Raw genomic sequence first — 21764 nt, 5'->3', positions numbered from 1 at the left:
CTCCAGACTCCAGCATCTGCAGTTTTTTGTGCCTCGAGTTCATCTAGTTTCTCTGCCTTGGGATTATTCCAGGCCACCGCTGCTGAGAGGCCACTTCATCTCATTTCCTTCAAAGACAGCAGCGTTTGCCTTCATGGCAGCCTTCCTGAAAGAACACGTTCATAGGCTGCAATCTCAGGCAGAGATTTCCCAAGCAACATCCTGTGAGGAGCTTCAGACTAATTCTGGATGCCCTTCCTAGTCTCCTTGCAGAGAAGGAGGAATATGTTTCCTGACAGCACTTTTTTTTTACACCAGCTTGACCAGGTCTCCATGACCCCTTGGCTGCACTCTCATTTTCCATCTATCGTTTTCACTTCCGTTCATTTGATGGCAACATTCCCCGGAAGCTGGGAGCCTGCTGTGTGTATTGTAATATTTCTCCAAAGGAGCTGGCTTGAAATAACATGTCGCCAGAATATTTGATGACATGTGTAAAAGCTTTTGGTACATGAGGGGTGGTGGGCTGAAACAGAAGGAAACCAACTCTCTTCTGTCAGTCTTGGAGCTGGAGTCTCAAATACTACTTGGGTAATCCATAACAATGGCCTGAATTTTGTGTCCAACACAAGTATGATACTCTCTGCTCAAGGACTGCAGTACATCCCAGAGACTGAAAACAACACATCAACTGTGAATTAGTTGGTGGACTGAAGGAGCGCAGCTCTCTCCCAGCTCCAATGACCCAGGTTCGGTTCTGGTGCTGTCTGTGCATGGAGTTTGCATGGTCTCCCTGTGCCTAGGTTGGCTTTGCCTTGATGCTCCTCTTTCCTCCCCCTGTTTGGTTGGTTAATTCACCGGTTTAAGTTGCCACCGGTGTAGGTGGGTGAAAGGGAGTAATGTTGATGAGCACGTGTGAGGAGTGAATAGTAGGTGAATGGCATTGCTCTGAGAATCCGATGGGCTTTCTGGACCAAGTGACCACTCTATGTTGAAAGGAAATAGAATTTTTTTTAAAAAATGCATAAAAAGGCATAAAACCCAGAAACCGATTAAGGCAGATTGTGTGCTGTAAATCTTCTCCCAGCCCCAAAGTACAGCTGCGCGTAAAAGAAGTGAAAATTAGGATGTTATACTTCTGTCTCTCATCTGCATTTCCTTTGGGCTCAGCCTTTTGGCAGCATGTGATCGGTGAATTTACCCTTGAGAACATGTTTAGCAATAATTTTCCACTCCAGTGCTGACATAATATCATAAACCGATGAACTGGGTTGGGTGGGGTGAGTATATTGAGTAAACGTGTTGAGATTTCAGGTGTTCATGTGAGGCTGAAACATCAGAAATTGTGGAGTAAACGTACTGAGACCTAAGTAGAGTGGCTTGTTGTTACTGTGGGTCTTCCACCAGACTAGTGGAGATGATAATCACCTTCAGGAGAGGAACTGTTTTGACTGAATTTATTCTTTTCAAGGGACCTTAATGTGTAGAGGGAATGCAACTGGAGATCCAGCGGAGGCCATTAGACGTAGGAACAGAATTAAGCCATTCGGCCCATCGAGTCTGCTCCGCCATTCAATCATGGCTGATTTATCATTCCTCACAGCCCCATATCAGGTTCCAATCTGGCTTTCGAAAGGATGGTCTGGGCAGACCCAGGCCTGCTAATTGTGGAGGTTGTACAAACCTCTGTGAGGTTCAGCAGGTGGATTTATTACTGTCTGGGCAGTGAATGGTCTGGGCAGACCCAGGCCTGCTAATTGTGGAGGTTGTACAAACCTCTGTGAGGTTCAGCAGGTGGATTTATTACTGTCTGGGCAGTGACTCTGGTTAAGTCAGTTATGACTCCAGCTATTGCAATATGATACAGGGCCTGAAGTAGCCACAGTTGCTTTAGCGCTGTCGGTTTTCAATGTTATTTAATCACCAACCTCCAATTGCCCAGAGAAAGTAGGGACACAACCAGACAGCTTGTTAGCCATGAACGATATCCATGAACAAATTGAATCTTTGCAACTATCCGCCAGCTTCGTGGTCATTTTTACTGTCACCATTATTTATTGCTGGAGTTACTTCCCTAATGAATTCATAGTCTCAAGCTCCCAAGGATGCACTTGATCTCTCAGTTTCTGGAGATTTGGTTCACATCTCTGGATTTCTAGTTCAGTGTATGAATCATTGCACAGTGTATCCAGAAGACCAGATTCTTCCCTCCGCCGTCGGGTTTCTGAACGGACGCTACATGACTATTTTTGCTCCCTTTTTGTAAAACTTACCTATTTTTAATATATATTTCTTATTAAAATTTATAGTATATTTTATGTATTGCGCTGTACCTCTGCCACAAAACAACAAATTTCACAACATATGTTGGTGATAATAAATTTGATTCTGATTCTCACATCTGATTTCACAGTGCAATCATAATCTCAGTGTTTGTGGATCATATTTTTCTTTCTCTTGCACACTTTTTTAAAATTGTAAACCCATTCTCCACAACCACTAGTAGTCAGCTGACAAACTCTTCACAGTTGCCTGTTGCCTCTTTCAGCTGTAATATATTGTTACTGCACAGTATCAGGCCAGAAACTTTAACAGAAAGTGCACTTCAGACTGCAAAGCAAGTGATGGCTATGACCATTACTCAGATGACTGTGTGACAGAGGATTTAGCCTTGGGCCAGACACGTTGCTCTATCTCTCTGGTCAATGCTTGCACTTGTGAAGGAAAGTGTCAATCGAATGGCTTGAGATGTATGATAATGACACAGTTGCCAAATAGCTCTGTGACTGGCCTGCATGTAAGATGAAGTGGTTGCTCCTGGGACCTATTAAGTAAGTAATTATCATACAGTGGCAGATCAACGTGGGCGAGACTGCCTATTCTGGTATGGGTTTCTGCACTCTGTCCCTGTACATGTGCAGGACATTATTTGTGGAGAATTGTCAGAGTCCTACAGTGTCATTGTTGGTGTAAGAGCCATATACCATAGAAGAGCCGCTATAATTTTCAGTAGCTGCTCCATCCAGCAGAACTGTAAGTTTAAATTAATGGCCTGGCTTGTGTTTGTCTCTAAGCTGGCATCTCTTTAAAAGAGAAACGCTGAAGTTCAAAGTAAGTTTATTATGAAATTACATTCACGTCACCTTATACAACCCTGAAATTCATTTTCTTGCAGGGATTCACAGTAAATTCAAAAAACACTATGGAATCAATGAAAGGCCACTCCCAACAGGATAGACGATCAATGTGCAAAAGACAACAAACTGCAAATACAAAAAGGGGGGAAAAAAAGAAATAATACAGATTCAGTACCCCTTATCCCCAATTCCAAAATCCAAAAACCTCTGAATTCTGAATTTTTTGAGTGCTGACATGATTCAAGGTGCATTTATCATTAAGGAATGTATAAATTATACAGCCTCGAGATTTGCTTGCTCACAGGTAGCCACAAAGCAAGAAACCCAAAAGAACCCAATTAAGGAAAAAAGGAATAAAAAATAAAAATAAAAGACCAACACCCGATGCGCAAGAAAGAGAAAAACACAAATCATGCAAACAATTGAAATGAACAACAACATTCCAAGCCAAAAATGAATCCTCAGATCTGAACCCCCGAGCAGCTCAGAGTAGGCCGAAAGCCTTGCTTATCAGTTCATCGTGTTAGTGGGCACAGAGCACAGCAGCCGGGACAGTCTTCATTACCTCAGCACCATGGAGATGACTGCTGCAGAGAGTGAGCGAAATTGGCTCTCATCCTGACCGACACTCTGTCTTTTCAGTCCATCTGGACCAACGTTTAAGTTGACCCAACGATGGAAGAGCAAAAAGCTCTGTGCCTTGGCGAGAGTGAGTGAAATCAGCTCTCATCTCCAATGTGGGCCAGTGCTTAAACTGCCTAGACAGCACATTGTATCTCACACTAGGATCCAGGCACCACTGCTGTGAAAGACTCTGGGTCTAAACCATGCAGCCCAGCAATTAGCTCCGGGCCCAGCTTTCATCGCCCAGCCCAAAGCACCTCTCAAGCTCTTCAAATCAGCTTGGTGCCCAAAACAATCCAACCTCACATCTGGGGCATTTGAACAGGCATCAGAACTTCTCTGCCCAGGCCCCAAATCCTCCTTTCGGCACCCAGAGTGATCCAACCTCATTCCCAGGGAAATCAGAACTCCATCTGCAATGATTCTGCAACACACCATCTCAGCTCATCCCCTGAATTCGTCTCACCATCGCTCACTCCTTCACTGTTTGGTGCAATAATTTAACACCACTTACCTCAGGAAAGGTACTTTTAATGAACTTTTAGTTGGATATCTTAGCTTTTTAACTACCAGAGAGCAGTCACACACGTTTGGTAGAACCAGCTTACCCAGATGTTCCCTGACATGATATCACAAACTGAAAATTCCACAAGACACTGGGAAGCTTCCCAGATGATATGCAGGTCTCTGCACACCACAGACTGTTTTGAGAAGTAAGCTCACATATGTAATGAACAGAAGTTAATGAAAAATAGAAGATCACTGCATAGAAAAATGAAGATCTTGAATGTGTATTGAAAAAGTGGATTCTTCAGCGTTGGAGTGAACATATGCTGATATGCTAACATATAACAGTATGCTGGTCATGAAACAAGCAAGATCTATCACGCCGAACTGAAAATTGAAGGTAAATGAGGAATTGATGTGTTCTGTGTTTCACGGGGACATGGCTCACTGAGGGCTTCTTGCTGACTCAGTGAATGCATAAGGCAGGGTTCTGTGCTTCATGATAAACTCTTTGTGGTGCTCAGACATAGCAGTCTTGTTACACTCTTGTTCCCCAGAGCTGGAATATCTGATGATTAAGTGCGAACTGTTCTACTTACCAAAGATTTATCCTCTGTGATCCTGACAGCAAATGTTAAACAAGCGCTCGGTGTATTGAATGGTGCAATTAGCAAACAAGAAACAGCCTACCCTTATGCCTTTCAAGTCATTATTAGGGATTTCAGTCTGGCTTGTCCAATTAACATCAGCATATAACCTGCAGCACCTGGGGTCGCAACACACTTGACCACTGTTACACTACGATTAGGAATACTGACCATTCCATGCCCAGACCACATTTCTGTAAATCTAACCCACTTAGCTGTCCTCGTCCTATCTGCATACAGGCAGGAGCTAGAGAGCAAGGCTCCAGAGAAGAGGACAACAAAGAGGTGGTTGTGGGAGGCTGAGGAGTGGATACAGGATTGCTTAGAGTTAATAGACTGGCATGAGTTCAAGGGTCATCAATGGAACTGAACCAATACACTACGGTTGTCACAGACTTTATAAAAACAGTTTTAGATTGGTACGTCCCCACAATATCATTCAGAGTCTTCCCCAACCAGAAGCGCTGGATGAACCATGAGATCTGCAGTGGGCTGAGGACCAGATCAGTGCCATTCAGGTCTGGCAACCGTGTGAAATATAAGGGGTCTGGGTACAATCTCCAGAAAGAAGTTTCACATGTGACATGGCAATTCTGGACAAAACAGAATCACTGAAGGATGCTCAACAGCTGTTGTAGCGCTTAAATGCTATCAGCTCTTCAAAGAGAACTCAAGTGACATCCAGTAGGACATCCAGCAAAGCTTTATTCCCATGTGAACTCAATGCCTTCTATGCTCACTTTGCCAGTTGACACATGGAAGAGCCTTCACAACCTCCCACAGCCCGAATGACCCTGTGATTTCAGACCCTGATGCCAATGTGAGAGCATCCTTCAGGAGGGTGAACCCACGGAATGCGTCTGGCCCAGCCGGGACACCTTCCTGAACACTAAAGACCAGTGCCAATTAATTGGTTGCAGTGTTAACCACTATCTTCCGCCTCTCACTTCAGCAAGTGAACGCCACATTGCTAAGTGTTTTTTTTTAAACTCTTTAAAGTCCAAGAGACAAGAATTGGATGCAATGCTTCCTAAATCTTACTGATAGTAAGATTGGACAGTTTTCAAGATTATGATTCCTCACATAGGGACTTTTTAATCTTGTGGGATGCCTGAATAAGTCTGCTCTCTGCTCTCTCTTTATTTCAATCAACTGTTGACTTTGCACAAAGTTTGCCCTTATTAGCTTTGAATCACACGTCGTATCAAACACCATTTGGAATCGTTGCTAAATTGTATGAATACATTACTGTTTACTCTGTTATTTCAGTGAAATTGTGAAGAGCATTCTGACAGGCTGCATCACTGTCTGGTATGGGGGAGGGGTGTAGGTTCCTGCACAGGACAGAAAGAAGCCACCAGGAGTCGCAAAATTAGTCAGCTCCATCTTGGGCACTAGCCTCCCTAGTACCCAAGACATCTTCAAGGAGCGGTGTCTCAGAAAGGTGACATCCATTATTAAGGATCCCCATCACCCAGGGCATGCCCTCTTCTCATTGTTATCATCAGGAGGGAGGTACAGGAGCCTGAAGGCACACACTCAGTGATTCAGTCACAGCTTCTTCCCCTCTGCCGTCTGATTCCTAAATGGACAATGGACCTGTGAACATTACCTCACTTCCTATATATATATTATTTCTGTTTTTACATGACTTTTAATCTGTTCAATATACGTATACTGTAATTCTCCCCCTCTGCCATCCAATTTCTGAATGGACATTGAACTCATAAACACTACCTCATTTAAAAAAGTATATATATTTCTTCTGATTTTGCACTATTTTAATCTATTTAATATACACACGTATACTTACTGCAATTGATTTACTTATTTATTTCTTTCTATATTATCATGTATTGTATTGAACTGCTGCTGCTAAGTTAACAAATTTCACAACACATGCCAGTGATAAAAAAAAACCTGATTTTAAAATCTGTATCTGTTTACTATTTAATTTTAATTTTTTATTTTTGTTTTTTATTGGATGGAAAGTCATTTTTTTCTTACAACTATTGTTAAGGTGAATTGTTTACCTATCCCAGGGCATATTCTGACTCACTTCAGTGCAAATTTAGCAACATTAAATAAGGAACAAGGCACCTCTTAATTTTACCCAATCATATCAGAACTACAAGATGGGGCAATTGTTCAGCACCAGAGGGAGCCTGTGACTTTTCACTGTACCAGTACTGGTGTTTGGACCATTCCACTCCTCTGATGTTTCCTCATAGCCTTATTTCCTTTTCTGCCCTTCAGAAATTTATTTGATTACCATTTTTAAAATTAGGGTGGAGCCTTCTTTCACCACGATTTGAGATCAGAAGTTCTAGATCTAAACAATCAGATCTTTTCCATCTGAACAATTCAATCGAATTAGTGACGAAGTAGTTTCATCAACATGAGAGTCTGCAAATGTTGAAAATCCAGAACAACACAAACAAGATGCTGGAGGAACTCAGTAGGCCAGGTAACATCAATGGAAAGGAATAAAGAGCTGATGCAGAGACCCTCCATCGACGTCTTGTGTATTTAACCAATTTGCTTAAATCTGTTTCCTCTGATTATTTGCCCTCCAATCAATGGAACAGAGTCTGCTCCATCAGTAGTGATTGAGTTATTCCATTTTGTTTCAGGTTTCAATGCTGTTAAGTTGATTCCTGAAGTTGAAAGCTGCACTGGTGTGGAGAAGTCAGAGGGGGCTTCTGCAGGGAATCCTCCCGTCAGCAGCCGGGGACGGATACGACACAGACTCTACAGACATCAAGAACCAGGTTTGATAAACTCAAATTCTGCAAGTGCTGGAAGTCCAGAGCAACACACACAAAATGCTGGAGGAACTCAGCCACCCCATCTCTTCTATTCCCCACTCTGGCCTCTTATCCCTTCTCATCTGCCTATCACCTCCTCCTCCCCTTTTTCCAATGGTCCACACTCCTCTCCTCTCAGATTCCACCCTCGCCAGCCCTTTACCTTTCCTACCCAGCTGGCTTCACCTATTACTTTCCAGCTATCCTCCTTCCCCTTTCCCCACCTTTTTATTATGTCATCTTCCCCCTTCCTTTCCACTCCTGAAGAAAGATCTCGGCCCAACACACTGACTGTTTATTCACTTCCATCCATACTGCCTGACCTACTTCCAGTATTTTGTGTGTGTTGCTTTGGAATGGATGAAACTGTTCTCAGTAATCACAAGTATGCCATCTGGTGAAAGATTAAACTCTGCCCATCCTGCTGTAATTGAGTAGGAGATAGGATTGGGGAGAGATTTAAGAAACAAGACATAATATTAAGGATGATGTTGGTGAAAGTTCAAGTTTATTGTCATTCAACCATACACTTGTATACAGCTAAATGTGTACAGTTTTGGTCTCCAAATTACAGGAAGGATATTAATAAGGTTGAAAGAGTGCAGAGAAGGTTTACAAGGATGTTGCCGGGACTTGAGAAACTCAGTTACAGAGAAAGGTTGAATAGGTTAGGACTTTATTCCCTGGAGCGTAGAAGAATGAGGGGAGATTTGATAGAGGTATATAAAATTATGATGGGTATAGATAGAGTGAATGCAAGCAGGCTTTTTCCACTGAGGCAAGGGGAGAAAAAAAACAGAGGACATGGGTTAAGGGTGAAGGGGGAAAAGTTTAAAGGGAACATTGGGGGGGGGGGCTCCTTCACACAGAGAGCGGTGGGAGTGTGGAATGAGCTGCCAGATGAATTGGTAAATGCAGGCTCACTTTTAACATTCAAGGAAAACTTGGAGAGGTACATGGATGAGAGGTGTATGGAGGGATATGGTCCAGGTGCAGGTCAGTGGGACTAGGCAGAAAAATGGTTCGGCACGGCCAAGAAGGGCCAAAAGGCCTGTTTCTGTGCTGTAATGTTCTATGTTCTATGAAAGATTGTTCCTCTGGGGCCAAGGTGCAAATCACAGTACATACAGTCACACACAGCACATGTAGTTGCGATCCAGCACCAAGTAACATTAGCACACGTCCCTGAGGGACATGGCCTGAAGGTTGACAGGTTGACATAAAGTGTGAGTTACATGTTTCTGTAAGACTTTAAAATGTAAGATCTTAATCAAATAAGCAGTCATATCGTAAATACGTGAAACAACAGGAATAAAAGATGAAAAGAGACCAATGCAGGATGAGAGTGTTTCTGTGAGCGAGGGGAGGGGGTTATTCAGACAGGTGTGCATGTGTGCTGGTGTGTTGAGAGCAGACATTTTAAACGTGTATACTGCACAAGACTGACATGATTTATAAGATTATATCCACTTTGATGCCTGAAAGCTAAATACCAGATTGCTCCTCGGTTTTTGGAGGTGTTGCATTGGAAGTACTTGAGACGCGCGTTCAAAGGGATAGATGTTTGAGCGTAATTTCAAGTTGATTAGTGCTGATTTCCACATTTCATAAATTGTGCTGGTGTCTGAACTTAAAAAGAAAACAAAGGTACTTAATTGGTTGTAAAACACTTGATAATGCCCTTTTAAAAATGTTTACATGTTCATTCTCACTTTCTTCCTTTTTACCTTTATTTCTATTTTCACAAAGCGTGATGGACTGCTGATCCAAAAGCTCTACTGGCTCTGATCAAGGTTAATGCATAAAGTGTGTGTCCTTTGCAACAAGAGGTGTAAATGGAGAACTGCTTAGTGCCATCTGGAAATACTCCAAAATAACCAAACTACATCGTAAATTTTGTACAAGAATAATTACCATAGCAACACTCACAATGCGCTGGAGGAACTCAGCAGGTCAGTCAGCATCAGTTGAAAAGATTAGTCGATGTTTCAGGCCGAAACCCTTCGTCAGGACTGAAGGAAGAACTTTGGGGAGGGTTTGAAGAATGCTGGTAGTTGAAAAAAACAGTAATTTTTAAGACAAAGGGGTGGGGGAGGGGAAGTAGGGAGGTGTTTGGCAGGAGAACAATAATAGAAGGAGGCGGAACTATGAGGGAGGTGATGCGAAATAGGGATAGAGGAAGGGAGGGGGAGGGAATTACCGGAAGTTGGAGAATTCTATGTTCATACCAAGGGGCTGGAGACTACCTAGACGGTATATGAGGTGTTGCTCCTCCAACCTGAGTTTAGCCTCATCATGGCAGTAGAGGAGGCCATGTATGGACATATCTGAATGGGAATGGGAAGCAGAGTTGAAGTGGGTGGCTACCGGGAGATCCTGTCTGTTGTGGCAGGCGGAGCGGAGGTGCTCGACGGAGCGGTCCCCCAGTCTGCGTCAGGTTTCACCGATGTAGAGGAGGCCGCACCGGGAGCACCGGATGCAGTAGATGACCCCAATAGACTCACAAGTGAAGTGTTGCCTCACCTGGAAGGACTGTTTGGAGCCCTGAATGGTGGCAAGAGAGGAGGTGTAGGGACAGGTGTAGCACTTGCGTTTACAGGGATAAGTGCTGGGTGGAAGATCCGTGGGGATGGACGTGCGGATAAGTGAGTCGCGGAGGGATCGATCCCTGCGGAAAGCGGAGAGGGGTGGAGAGGGAAAGATGTGCTTAGTGGTGGGGTCCTGTTGAAGGTGGCGGAAGCTGTGGAGGATAACGTGCTGGATTCGGAGGCTGGTGGGGTGGTAGGTGGGGACAAGGGGAACTCTATCCCTGTTGTGGTGGCGGGAGGATGGAGTGAGGGCTGAAGTGCAGGAAATGGAGGAGATGCGGGTGAGGGCATCATTGATCACCGTAGAAGGGAAACCATGATCCTTAAAGAAAGAGGACATTTGAGATGTCCTGGAACGGAAAGCCTCATCCTGGGAGCAGATGCAGCGGAGACAGAGGAACTGGGAATAGGGAATGGCATTTTTGCATGTGGCGGGGTGGGAAGCGGTGTAGTTGAGGTAGTTATGAGAGTCAGTGGGCTTGTAGAAGATGTCAGTGGACAGTCTGTCTCCAGAGATGGAGACCCAGACATCGAGAAGGGGGAGAGAAGTGTCCGAGATAGACCAAGTGAATTTGAGGGCTGGGTGGAAGTTTGAAGTAAAGTCGATGAAATTGATGAGCTCAGCATGGGTGCAGGAAGCAGCACCAATGTAGTCGTCAATGTATCGAAGGAAAAGTTGGGGAGCAGTACCAGAATAAGTTTGGAGCACAGACTGTTCCACATAACCAACGAAGAGGAAGGCGTAGCTGGGTCCCATGCGAGTTCCCATAACTACACCCTTAGTCTGAAGAAAGTGGGAAGAGCCAAAAGAGAAGTTATTAAATGTGAGAACCAGTTCCGCCAACCGGAGGAGGGTAGTGGTGGTGGGGAACTGGTGAGGTCTATTATCTAGGAAGTAACGGAGGGCTTTGAGGCCTTCGTGATGGGGAATGGAGGTGCATAAGGATTGGACATCCATAGTAAAAATGAAGTGGTTGGGACCGGGGAACTGCAAGTTATTGAAGAGGTGGAAGGCATGGGATGTATCGCGGATGTAGGTGGGGAGGGACTGAACTATGGGTGACAAAATGGAGTCCAGGTAGGCAGATACAAGTTCGGTGGGGCAGGAGCAGGCAGAAACTATGGGTCTACTGGGACAGTCAGGCTTGTGTATCTTTGGGAGGAGGTAAAACCAAGCGGTACAGGGTGTGGGAATAATGAGTTTAGCGGCTGAGGATGGAAGGTCTCTGGAGTTGATAAGGGTGGTGATTGTGCGGGAGACAATGGTTTGATGTTTTTTGGTGGGGTCCTGTTCCAGGGGTAAGTAAGAGGAGGTGTCAGAGAGCTGCCGTTTGGCCTCAGTGCGGTAGAGGTCCGTCCGCCAGACTGCTACGGCACCACCTTTGTCAGCAGGTTTGATGGTGAGGTTGGGATTAGTGCGGAGAGAGTGGAGGGCAGTGCGTTCAGAGGGAGTGAGGTTGGAACAGGAGAGAGGAGTGGTGAAGTTGAGACGGTTGATGTCTCGGTGACAATTGGAGATAAAACGATCGAGTGCAGGTAGAAGGCCCGGGTGGGGTGTCCAGGAGGAGGAGGAGGGTTGAAGACAGGAGAAGGGGTCATCAGTAGGGGGAGGGGAATCGTTGCCAAAGAAGTCAGCTCGGAGACGTAGGCGACGGAAGAAGAGTTCAGCGTCATGGCAGGCACGGAACTCACTAAGGTGTGGACGGAGGGGGGCAAAAGTGAGGCCCTTGTTAAGGACAGAACTTTCTGCCTCAGAGAGGGGAAGGTCAGAGGGGATGGTGAAGACACGGCAAGGCTTTGGGGCTGGGGTCGGAGGAGGGTGAAGAGTGGGAGGTCTCAGGAGGGAGAGGAAGGTTGGGATGTTCAGGGATAGCGGGGTTAGGGGAGGATGAGGAATCAGAGGAATGGATGGACGATGAGGGGTAGAGGGATGTTTGGGAGTCAATGGGAGGAAAGAGGGTAGTGGGGGAATAGGATAGGCGATGGGACCCAGCGGCAGTAAGAGCGGTTCCAGTTTGAAGAGTTTCAGGACCTCTGTAGGAGCTGGATCCTAAACTTGGCGTGACGGAGACTGTATCCTGCAGGCCCCCAGAACTGAGGTCGGAGTTCTGAGGCGAGTGAGTCCATGGCCCGCTGGGGGTTGGTGCCCACGGTTCCATTCAGGGTCAGATTCAGAGGCAGATGGGTCTCCGGCCTACCGAAAGCCTGAGAAGTCGAGGTCCGAGGGGTTTCGGTCCAGGATGGAGCCGGTCGTCGTCGTGGGCTCCAGGCGGGCAAGCTTGCTGTCCTTCTTGGACGCGAGGAAGGAGAAGAATCGGCGGTTGGAGGCATGAATCCGGCAGAGAATGAAGTGTAGGAGAGGATCATGGCAGACGGTGGAGAGTGAGTCCCGGAGTGGTGGCAGAGAGAGGGACAGGGCCCTTAGGTACTTCGCATGGCAGCAAGCGTGGCGCGGAGGACCGCTTCGTCAAGCACCTCCGCTCCGTCCACCATAACAGACAGGATCTCCCGGTCGCCACCCACTTCAACTCTGCTTCCCATTCCCATTCAGATATGTCCATACATGGCCTCCTCTACTGCCATGATGAGGCTAAGCTCAGGTCGGAGGAGCAACACCTCATACACCATCTAGGTCGTCTCCGGCCCCTTAGTATGAACATAGAATTCTCCAACTTCCGGTAATTCCCTCCCCCTCCCTTCCTCTATTCCTATTTCGCATCACCTCCCTCATAGTTCCGCCTCCTTCTACTACTGCGCATTGATCTCCTGCCAATCACCTCCCTGCTTCCCCCCCCCACCCCTTTGTCTTAAAAATTACTGTTTTTTTCAACTACCAGCATTCTTCAAACCCTCCCCAAAGTTCTTCCTCCAGTCCTGACAAAGGGTTTTGGCCCGAAACATCGACTAATCTTTTCAACTGATGCTGACTGACCTGCTGAGTTCCTCCAGCGTATTGTGAGTGTTCCTTTGACAACAGCATCTGCAGATTATTTTGTGATTACGAATTACCATAGCAACTTGCTAGGTGTTCAAAGGTTGGACACATAATAGTGTATTTTGTTGTCTAGGTGGTTATGTCCATCTATCTCCAAAGCTGAAGGAATCTCAGTCACATTCTTATAAGTTTTAGGTCAGCTCCTAATGTTCTTCTAACAAATAATTTGAGGAAAAAGGTGCAAAGAAACTTCTGGTAGACCAGGCATTAACTATTTTCCTTAACGATAGAGTAATAAGATAGAATATGGGAAAGAAATACAAGGGAATCTCCCTAAACCTGCTCCATCGTTCAATGAAATGATAGCTGATCTTTGAACTGAAGCTCACATCCCATCCAATCCTTGGATCCTCTAAGGCAAGGGTTTCCAACCTTTTTTATGCCATGATCCAATTAAGCAAGGGGGTCCTAGGACCCCTGCCTTAAGACTTGAAAATATTATCTCTGCCTTGCTGTACTTTGAGTATCCATAGCTCTCTGGAGCCAACACAAAATATTCATATGCCCTGATTTTCATTTTCATTTCTGATAAAAGCTCCAGCCTCTTATTCCCAGTTTGTACTGCATCTGCCATCTTCTTGCAGAGTCACTTAACCTGACTTTGTACTTTTGATGACCCTCTGCTTCCTCCTTATGGTTCATATCTTCCCTAGTTGCATATCATCATTAAGCTTGCCTTCGTCACTGTCCTGACACCTCAGCTATTAACAGTCTATCTTTGTGATTGAGTCTTGAGGCATTCCACTTCAAATCAAAAAGAATCAATCTACTTACTGTCTCAATTCTGTCCTTTAATCACACTATTGCCCAACAAAATCTGACTTTCATGTAGCAAAACATCCAGAAACATTGCATATCTGGTTCCCCTTTGTCAACCCTCTTCGTTATTAATAAACCAAACTCAATTTGTCAAATGCTATTTTATTTTCCTAAAGTGCTGTAATGTAGACTATACTTTCTTAGAGTCCTGTTGTGCAGTGTAAACAACAGATCATCAGGCCCATTGCTTGCCAGTCACTTCTGAGACATATATGGCCATAATACGAACTGCTTCTTCATCCTTTTCTGTCCTGCTGAATGATGTTCATCAGTACACTGTGCACTGAAGACTGTTATGTATTTAATATTTCAGTAATATTAAAAATATATTGTTTGATTTAAGCATTCTTTGTTGGTTACATAATTCATTACAGGTTATATGTAAAAGTATGCGAATGGTATACGTCATTACGTCACCACATCATAAGTGTGCGTCTCACGAACCAAAACAAAAAGTACATGTTTTCTGTCGATTAGATTCTGAAGTTACAAAACATCACAAAGATCATGTGACTTGTCTGTACAGTACAAAGCAACTGGGTAAGGAAGAATTAAAATTAGAAAAACAATTATAATATAAGTGATGAGTCAAACAGACAAACAGGGGCCTCAAAGCCCACTTAGAGAAATGCTACAACCGGCGAAAGACTGAGAAGAGCTAGCCTAACATCTATTTCCCTGGAGGGAGTGAAATGTAGAGATTGAAGATTAACTTCAGATCCAATGCAGAGTCGTGAGAATCCTGAGCATTACAATGATTGCTTCTATTTCTGTTAGCGTCCTGAATTTTGTTTGTGTTGTTGTCGTACTCGGTGTTATTTATGTGGTTGTATATACATATACCATGTTCTTTGCAAACTTATCATCGGTATACTGTGGTTCCCTCTCTTTTTGTGACTGGCACAATGTTTTTTTAGACATCTGGGCTTGTACTGAGGTCTCCTCTGTCTTTTCTCAGAAGTTCTGAGTAAGATTTTCCAGATTCAGATTCACTTATCATGTGTACAATGGAACATGCAGTGAAATGAGTTGTGTGCATTAACAGCCAATATACATGAGGGGTTACTGGCAGTATGCTGCTAGTCTTGCCACACATTCTGGTGCCAACATTGAAATCCAACAAAGCTCAGCAGAACAACACAGAACACAACCAGCAACAAACAAATCGAGCCCTGTTCCTCCCTCCCAGCCATGCATATGAACAGTCCTCTCACCCCAAGGCAGGGTGTCTTCTTCGGTCTCCAGCAGACTTGGGCATGCAGACATTGGGCCTTCAAACACCCCAGCAGACTCTCAGAGCTTCGCAGACCTGGGGCTCTGGCCAATAGGCCTCAACTTCGAGACTTCCCATTGGATCCTTGGCATCAACCAATAGGATCCATTGATCACTGAACACTAGGCCTCAAACTCCGGTCTCACTCCTTCGCAAACCCAGGTGGGTCATCAGACTTCATTTTTCCTGCCCGCAGGGAATGCCGACTCTGACTCCTGCTGACCCCTGCCACCAGCCTTTACCCATGCTGGTCTGGACATCCTGGCCCGGCCCACAATTAAGCCAATTCAGACAAGATAATCAAACTCGTGACAAAGAAGTTGTACTCTATGGCCTACAGTATAATAAGGGACTACTTTATGTTGTAGGGACACGTCATTTCATGTGCTATTAGGCACATATTCAGCATGCACTATTTGGCACGTATTGATCTGTACGTGTGTGCTGAGTTTGGTTTCTGCCAGTAAAGAACCATGAACCTTGGCTCCCGTCTCCAGCATTTTTATTAGTAGCATTGTTGTGTAACCAGGCCACATACGCAACAGAATTGAGAGAACAGAAGAAAGCCATGGATACTGGATATTTGAAATAAAAAGAGACAATGCTTAAAATAATCATCAGGAAAGGTTAACTTTATTTCCTGCTCCTTGGATGTTGCTGAGTATACCTAGCATTTCCTTTTTTATTCCTCACCGCGAGTTATTTAGAAGAGAGTACTTTTTTAATACATGTAAATTTTGATATTGGCACTGACACCAAATCAAATTTACACAGAAAGTTGTGATGTATTTTGTTTTTACTTAATATTATCACCTTCAGCAATAATTTCGTATGCAAAAGAGACTATGGATGCTGGAATATCTATTAAAAGGAAACTACTGGAGGACCTCAGTGGGTCAAGCAGCATTTGTGAAGGCAAAGAGATAGTCAATGTTTCAGACTGATGTGCTACATCAGGGCTATGGGTAATGGGGGAGTGGGGAGAGTTCACTATATGGAGGTGAGAGGGAGGCATGAGGCAGGAGATAGGTAGAACTGGGAGAAGCGGGTGGGGGGGGAATCAATTATTTGTTTATTTATTGAGATACAGCATGGAATAGGCCCTTCCAGCCCTTCGAGCTGTGCTGCCCAACAACCCCCAGTTTAACCCGAGCCCAATCGTGGTACAATTCACAGTGATGAAATAACCCACCAACATCTACATGTCTTTGGAATGTGGGAGGAAACCAGAGCACCCGGAGGAAACTCAGCCAGTCATGGGGAGAACGTATAGACTCCTTACAGACAGTGGACAAGTGGGCAGAGGGGTGACAGAGGCTGGAAGAGTGATGAGAAGAAACAAGAGGTTACAGATGAAACCAATTGGGAGAGGCCTCCATTTCTCCATTGCCATGCATGTAGCTGGTTCCAATGATCACCTTGCTTCATGACCATATTCCAGCATCTGCAATCTCTTATTTTCACATCATCTTCCAGCCTGTTTCCACCTATGACCCACCAGCCACTGATTCATGAATCCACCTGTCTTCCTCCCTCCTCCATTGGCTCCATTTGACAATATATTTCCCCCACTCCTTACCCATTTCTACCTATTGCCTGCCAGCCCCTGCCTCACCCCTCCCTCTCATCCCTTTACACAGATCATTCTCTCCCAACACTCTCTGTCCCCGATTACAGGGTCGTGACCTGTAGCATTGGCCACCACCCTTTTGTCTCCACAGATGCTGCTTGACCTGTTTAGTTCTTCTGAAAGTTCGTTTCAGATGCTTCATCTAAAGTTGCTTGTGGTTAGTGTCGGTGAACAAAATAACCATCAGTCATTATTAAACGAATGAATCTGCAGATTCTGGAAAGCCAGAGTTACACAAACAAAATGCTAGAGGAATTAAGCAGATTAGGCAGCACCTAAGGAAAGGAATAAACAGTAGATGTTTTTGGCCGAGTCTTTCATTGGGATTAAGGAAGGTGAAGAATTCTTCTGACTCCCTCCCCATTCCTTTCCAGTCCTGATGAAGGGTCTTGGCCTGAAATGTGAACTGTTCATTCCTCTCCATCGATGCTGCCTGGCCTCCTGAGATCTTCCAACATTTGGTGTATATTTCAGTTATTTTTCGATATACCCAGACCATCTGTTCATTACAGGTGATTTATTTTGGACTGTTTCTATTCACTTGGGAGTCCAGAACTAGACATGCACAGTCTAGGGATTAAAGCTGGATCTTTCCAGATCTTCCACTTTCTGGGAGTGTTCGAGACTTGAAACTTCCCAGAAAGTGGTGGATGTCTGGACTGCACTGCCTGGTATGGTGTGGAGGCAAATACATCAGAGGCCTTTAAGGAACGTTAAGATATGAAAATGAATATGAGGAAGATGGAGGGATGCGGGCATTGTGTAGGTAAGAGCGATTTGTTGGGGGGGGGTGGTTTTGATTTACTTTTTAGCTGGTTTGGCATAACATTGTGGGCCGATGCTGTACTGTTCTGTGTTCTATGTTCCATATTCTCCAGGAGTGGAAATTGGTGATAGGTTATTTGTTAATTTTAAATTTAAAATCAATACTAATTACCTGAAGATTTAAAGTGCTACAGGGAGAAGGCAGATGTGTAGAACTGGGGCACAGATGAGCTATGAGCCCACTGAGTGAAATGGAATAAAGGCACACACCCATCCTATATTCCCATGTTTTTTCTGGTATGTATCACATGGATGGCGTGTTGGCACATAGCCATGTGGTTAAGACGTTCGTCTAGTGATTTGAAGGTCGCTAGTTCGAGCCTCAGCTGAGGCAACGTGTTGTGTCCTTGAGCAAGGCACTTAACCACACATTGCTCTGCGACGACACCGGTGTCAAGCTGTGTGGGTCCTAATGCCCTTCCCTTGGACAACATCGGTAGCGTGGAGAGGGGAGACTTGCAGCATGGGCAACTGCTGGTCTTCCATACAACCTTGCCCAAGCCTGCGCCCTGGAAACCTTCCAAGGTGCAAATCCATGGTCTCATGAGACTAACGGATGCCTATATATCACATGGATGGATTAGTATCTATTAACCATATATAACCATATAACAATTACAGCACAGAAACAGGCTATCTCGGCCCTTCTAGTCCGTGCCGAACGCTTACTCTCACCTAGTCCCACCAACCTGCACTCAACCCATAACCCTCCATTCCTTTCCTGTCCATATACCTATCCAATTTTTCTTTAAATGACAATATCGAACCAGCCTCTACCACTTCTACTGGAAGCTCGTTCCACGCAGCCACCACTCTCTGAGTAAAGAAGTTCCCCCTCGTGTTACCCCGAAACTTTTGCCCCCTAACTCTCAAATCATGTCCTCTTGTTTGAATCTCCCTTACTCTCAATGGAAAAAGCCTATCCACGTCAACTCTATCTATCTCCCCCCATAATTTTAAATACCTCTATCAAGTCCCCCCTCAACCTTCTACGATCCAAAGAGTAAAGACCTAACTTGTTCAATCTTTCTCTGTAACTCAGGTGCTGAAACCCAAGTAACATTCTAGTAAATCCTCTCTGTACTCTCTCTATTTTGTTGACATCTTTCCTATAATTCAGTGACCAGAACTATTAGTTGAATTTTTTTGATAACGTATGTTAGAATAAAGACAACTTCATTCATTCTGATTAATTAAATTTACAGATTAAAATGGAGCATATAGAACCAAGCTACTGTACTTTTTAAAATTCATTTATGGGAGGTGGGCGTTGCCAGCTAAATCGGCATTTATTGCCCATCCCTAGTTGTCCTTGAGAAGGTGGTGATGAGCTGCCTCCTTGAACCACTGCAGTCCCTGAGGTGTAGGTACACCCACTGTGCTGTTAGGGAGGGAATTCCATGATTTTGACCCAGCGACAGTGAAGGAATGGTGTTATGTTTCCAAGTCAGGATGGTGAGTGACTTGGAGAGGGATTTCCAAGTGCTGGTGTTCCCGGGTATCTGCTGTTCTTGTCCTTCTAGGTGGTAGTAGTCGTTGGTCTGGAAGGTGCTGTCTTAGGATGTTATATATTGGTACAGTATATAATGTAGTAATGTTTTATATTGCAAAACGTTATTATTCAAGTAAAATACAAGCCTGTGAGTAAAATAGGGAAATAAAGTGCTCAAAAGTATCTTATTTACACTCCAGAACTTCCAATAATTATAAGACAGGAAGAGCCACCCAACCCAGTTCCTGATATTGCTGAAGAGCTGCAAAGTAATTTGCGCATCACTCCTTTTCTCCAGTGTGCTGATGTGTATGGATGCTGCCAGAATCTCCAGCTGCAGAGTCTGCTAAGCCAAAAGCCAGGGAGTTTTACTGTGCATTGAGGCTAATGCCCTGACGAGGGACTCACTTGGACATGGTGACCAGAAGCTCAATGGCTTGGCGACTGGCGCTGGCCTTGTCGAGCCTCCCACCTTCTCACCTGTAATATGGACTGGTGGGTGAGATGATTTGGCCCAAGAATGGATTCCAGCAATTTCCTGACAATCTGTAATCAGAAGAGTGTTCCTCCCCCCATTATGTCTATGATTTCAATAACTGCTCCCCTCCAATCACTGCGACTTTTCATGTATCAAATGAATTCTAAAAGTTCTTGCCATAGTATCCATTGTCCCTTCAGTCTTCTCCCAAAGAGTCCGTGAAAGGAGGGCATCTGGTGCCGTGCTCAAAGTTAAGTAAGTGAATTGGGGCCAGGGGTGGGAATTTTGACTGATCGTCCCTACTCATTAACCATGTGCAGTGAAGGCCAGTTGAACCAAATTTTCTGCCACCCAAGCCAGACTAAGCTGGGAATTGAACTGGGGACAGCCTGGTCTGCATGCTCAGCAAACCAGGCCAAGAGCAGCAAACCCTAACTATGCTGCTGACTTTCTCCTTCAGAAGTTGTAGGTGTGAACAATTGTCTGTTCTTTCCAGTTGTGTAGAACTTGTTTTCTCTTTAAATTCCCTCTTTGTTTCCACCAGTACAATACAAACTATTTATCGTACACAGACAGCAGAATCCCAATCTCCATTCCAGGACAGAGAAGAAAACACCAACAGAATTCCAGCAGGGAACACGAGGCGACTCGCAAACCTCAGAGCTGCTCAAAGATAATTAGCCCAAAGGAACCCGCAAAAGTTAATGGTAAGGAATAAAGAAAAACTTGCAACCTTGTGAAGCATTTGGAAAGTTAGATTCTGAATATGTTGTCTTTTTATAACAGTGACAACAGTTCTATGTTTATATCTCTGATATTACAGTCTGTGATGTAGCTCATTATAAGATGACTACACTAAAACTCTTCCTGTGTGCAGGTTGATTCTGCCAATTCCCTCTAATTTAAGATCTTTTTGGACATCTTGAGGTCTCAGCGGGCTCTCTGAGATTACACAGCCTTCTTTTATAAGACTTTACCATTAACAAGCTGCAGAAATGATTGGAAACCCTATTTATCTTATTTATTTGGTCACAGTTTGATAGGACGGAGACAAAAGATTGGTTTATTTCTGTCTGGCAGCTCAATATGTTAGTTTTATTTATGGAAGATTTAATAACTGCATACAGTTGGAAACAAAATCCAAGATTGATAATCATTTTTTGGTTTAGGCAGCCATTCTGAACATATTGTTGGCTGGGTTGACTTGCTCAAGTGTGGTATTTGCCATTAGAATCTCAGGCCTACTACCAACGGAGAGCAAAGAGATGTTAGATAAGTAAATGAGATTTGGATAATATGGTGTCTGACTTTCCAACACCAAAGAGGGTTAAACAGGCTTTGGTTTAGTTTGGGATTAATAATACCACATTCTGGGATTTGGCTTCAGATAGTAATCATTCAGTCTTTTATCAACTAAATATTCTTATGTAAAAGATGTAATTTTGGGGACTATGCTTTATTGATCATGATTTGTTAATTTACTTTTAGTTTGCTGAGTATGGGAGATCAGGTGTCAAGGACCATGGTGTTGGTTTGAAGTTGTCCCAGGGGCTGTGTGAAAATCGACCTGCATTCACCATGAGTACTAGTGTGCTATGAGGTTGACTTCCTGTGCTTTGTTGGCGTTAGGAAAGGGAAACTTTTGCCCAGGTTTCTCTTCCTGATGACGCGCCAGCAACTTCTTCCATAAAGTGAGTACAAGCACAACGTCAAGTGAAGGCAATACTAATGCCAAACAGAAAATGCTTTAGATACAAAGCAGGGCAGGGCAGGCTGTAGCCATGGGAAGGGAGACATTTCAGGTCAAAGACCCTTTGTCAAATCTGGGACGAATGAATTTTAAATGGCAGAAAAGGTGGGAAGGATGGACAGGACGTTAACTCTTTTTTTCCATCTATGGACTCTGCCTGATCTGCTGAATGTTTCCAACTTTTGCTTCAGACTTGCAGCACCTGCAATTTGT

At 44.4% G+C, this 21764-nt stretch overlaps 1 protein-coding gene across 1 annotated transcript in view; it reads left to right on the top strand.

The window, feature by feature from the left end:
- Positions 1–21764, top strand: part of LOC134360084 (centrosome-associated protein 350-like) — a 124460-nt gene that overhangs the window by 6673 nt on the left and 96023 nt on the right. Inside the window, exons 4-5 of the mRNA XM_063074165.1 lie at positions 7528–7665; positions 20374–20508. Coding sequence (XP_062930235.1) covers positions 7528–7665; positions 20374–20508 — 273 coding nt within the window. The remainder of the gene's footprint in view (positions 1–7527; positions 7666–20373; positions 20509–21764) is intronic.

The sequence above is a fragment of the Mobula hypostoma genome, chromosome 21 (assembly GCF_963921235.1).
Source record: "Mobula hypostoma chromosome 21, sMobHyp1.1, whole genome shotgun sequence".
Taxonomy (NCBI): domain Eukaryota; kingdom Metazoa; phylum Chordata; class Chondrichthyes; order Myliobatiformes; family Myliobatidae; genus Mobula; species Mobula hypostoma.
The sequence above is the reverse complement of the archived record's forward strand: the minus strand, read 5'-3'. Positions and strand labels throughout refer to the sequence as shown.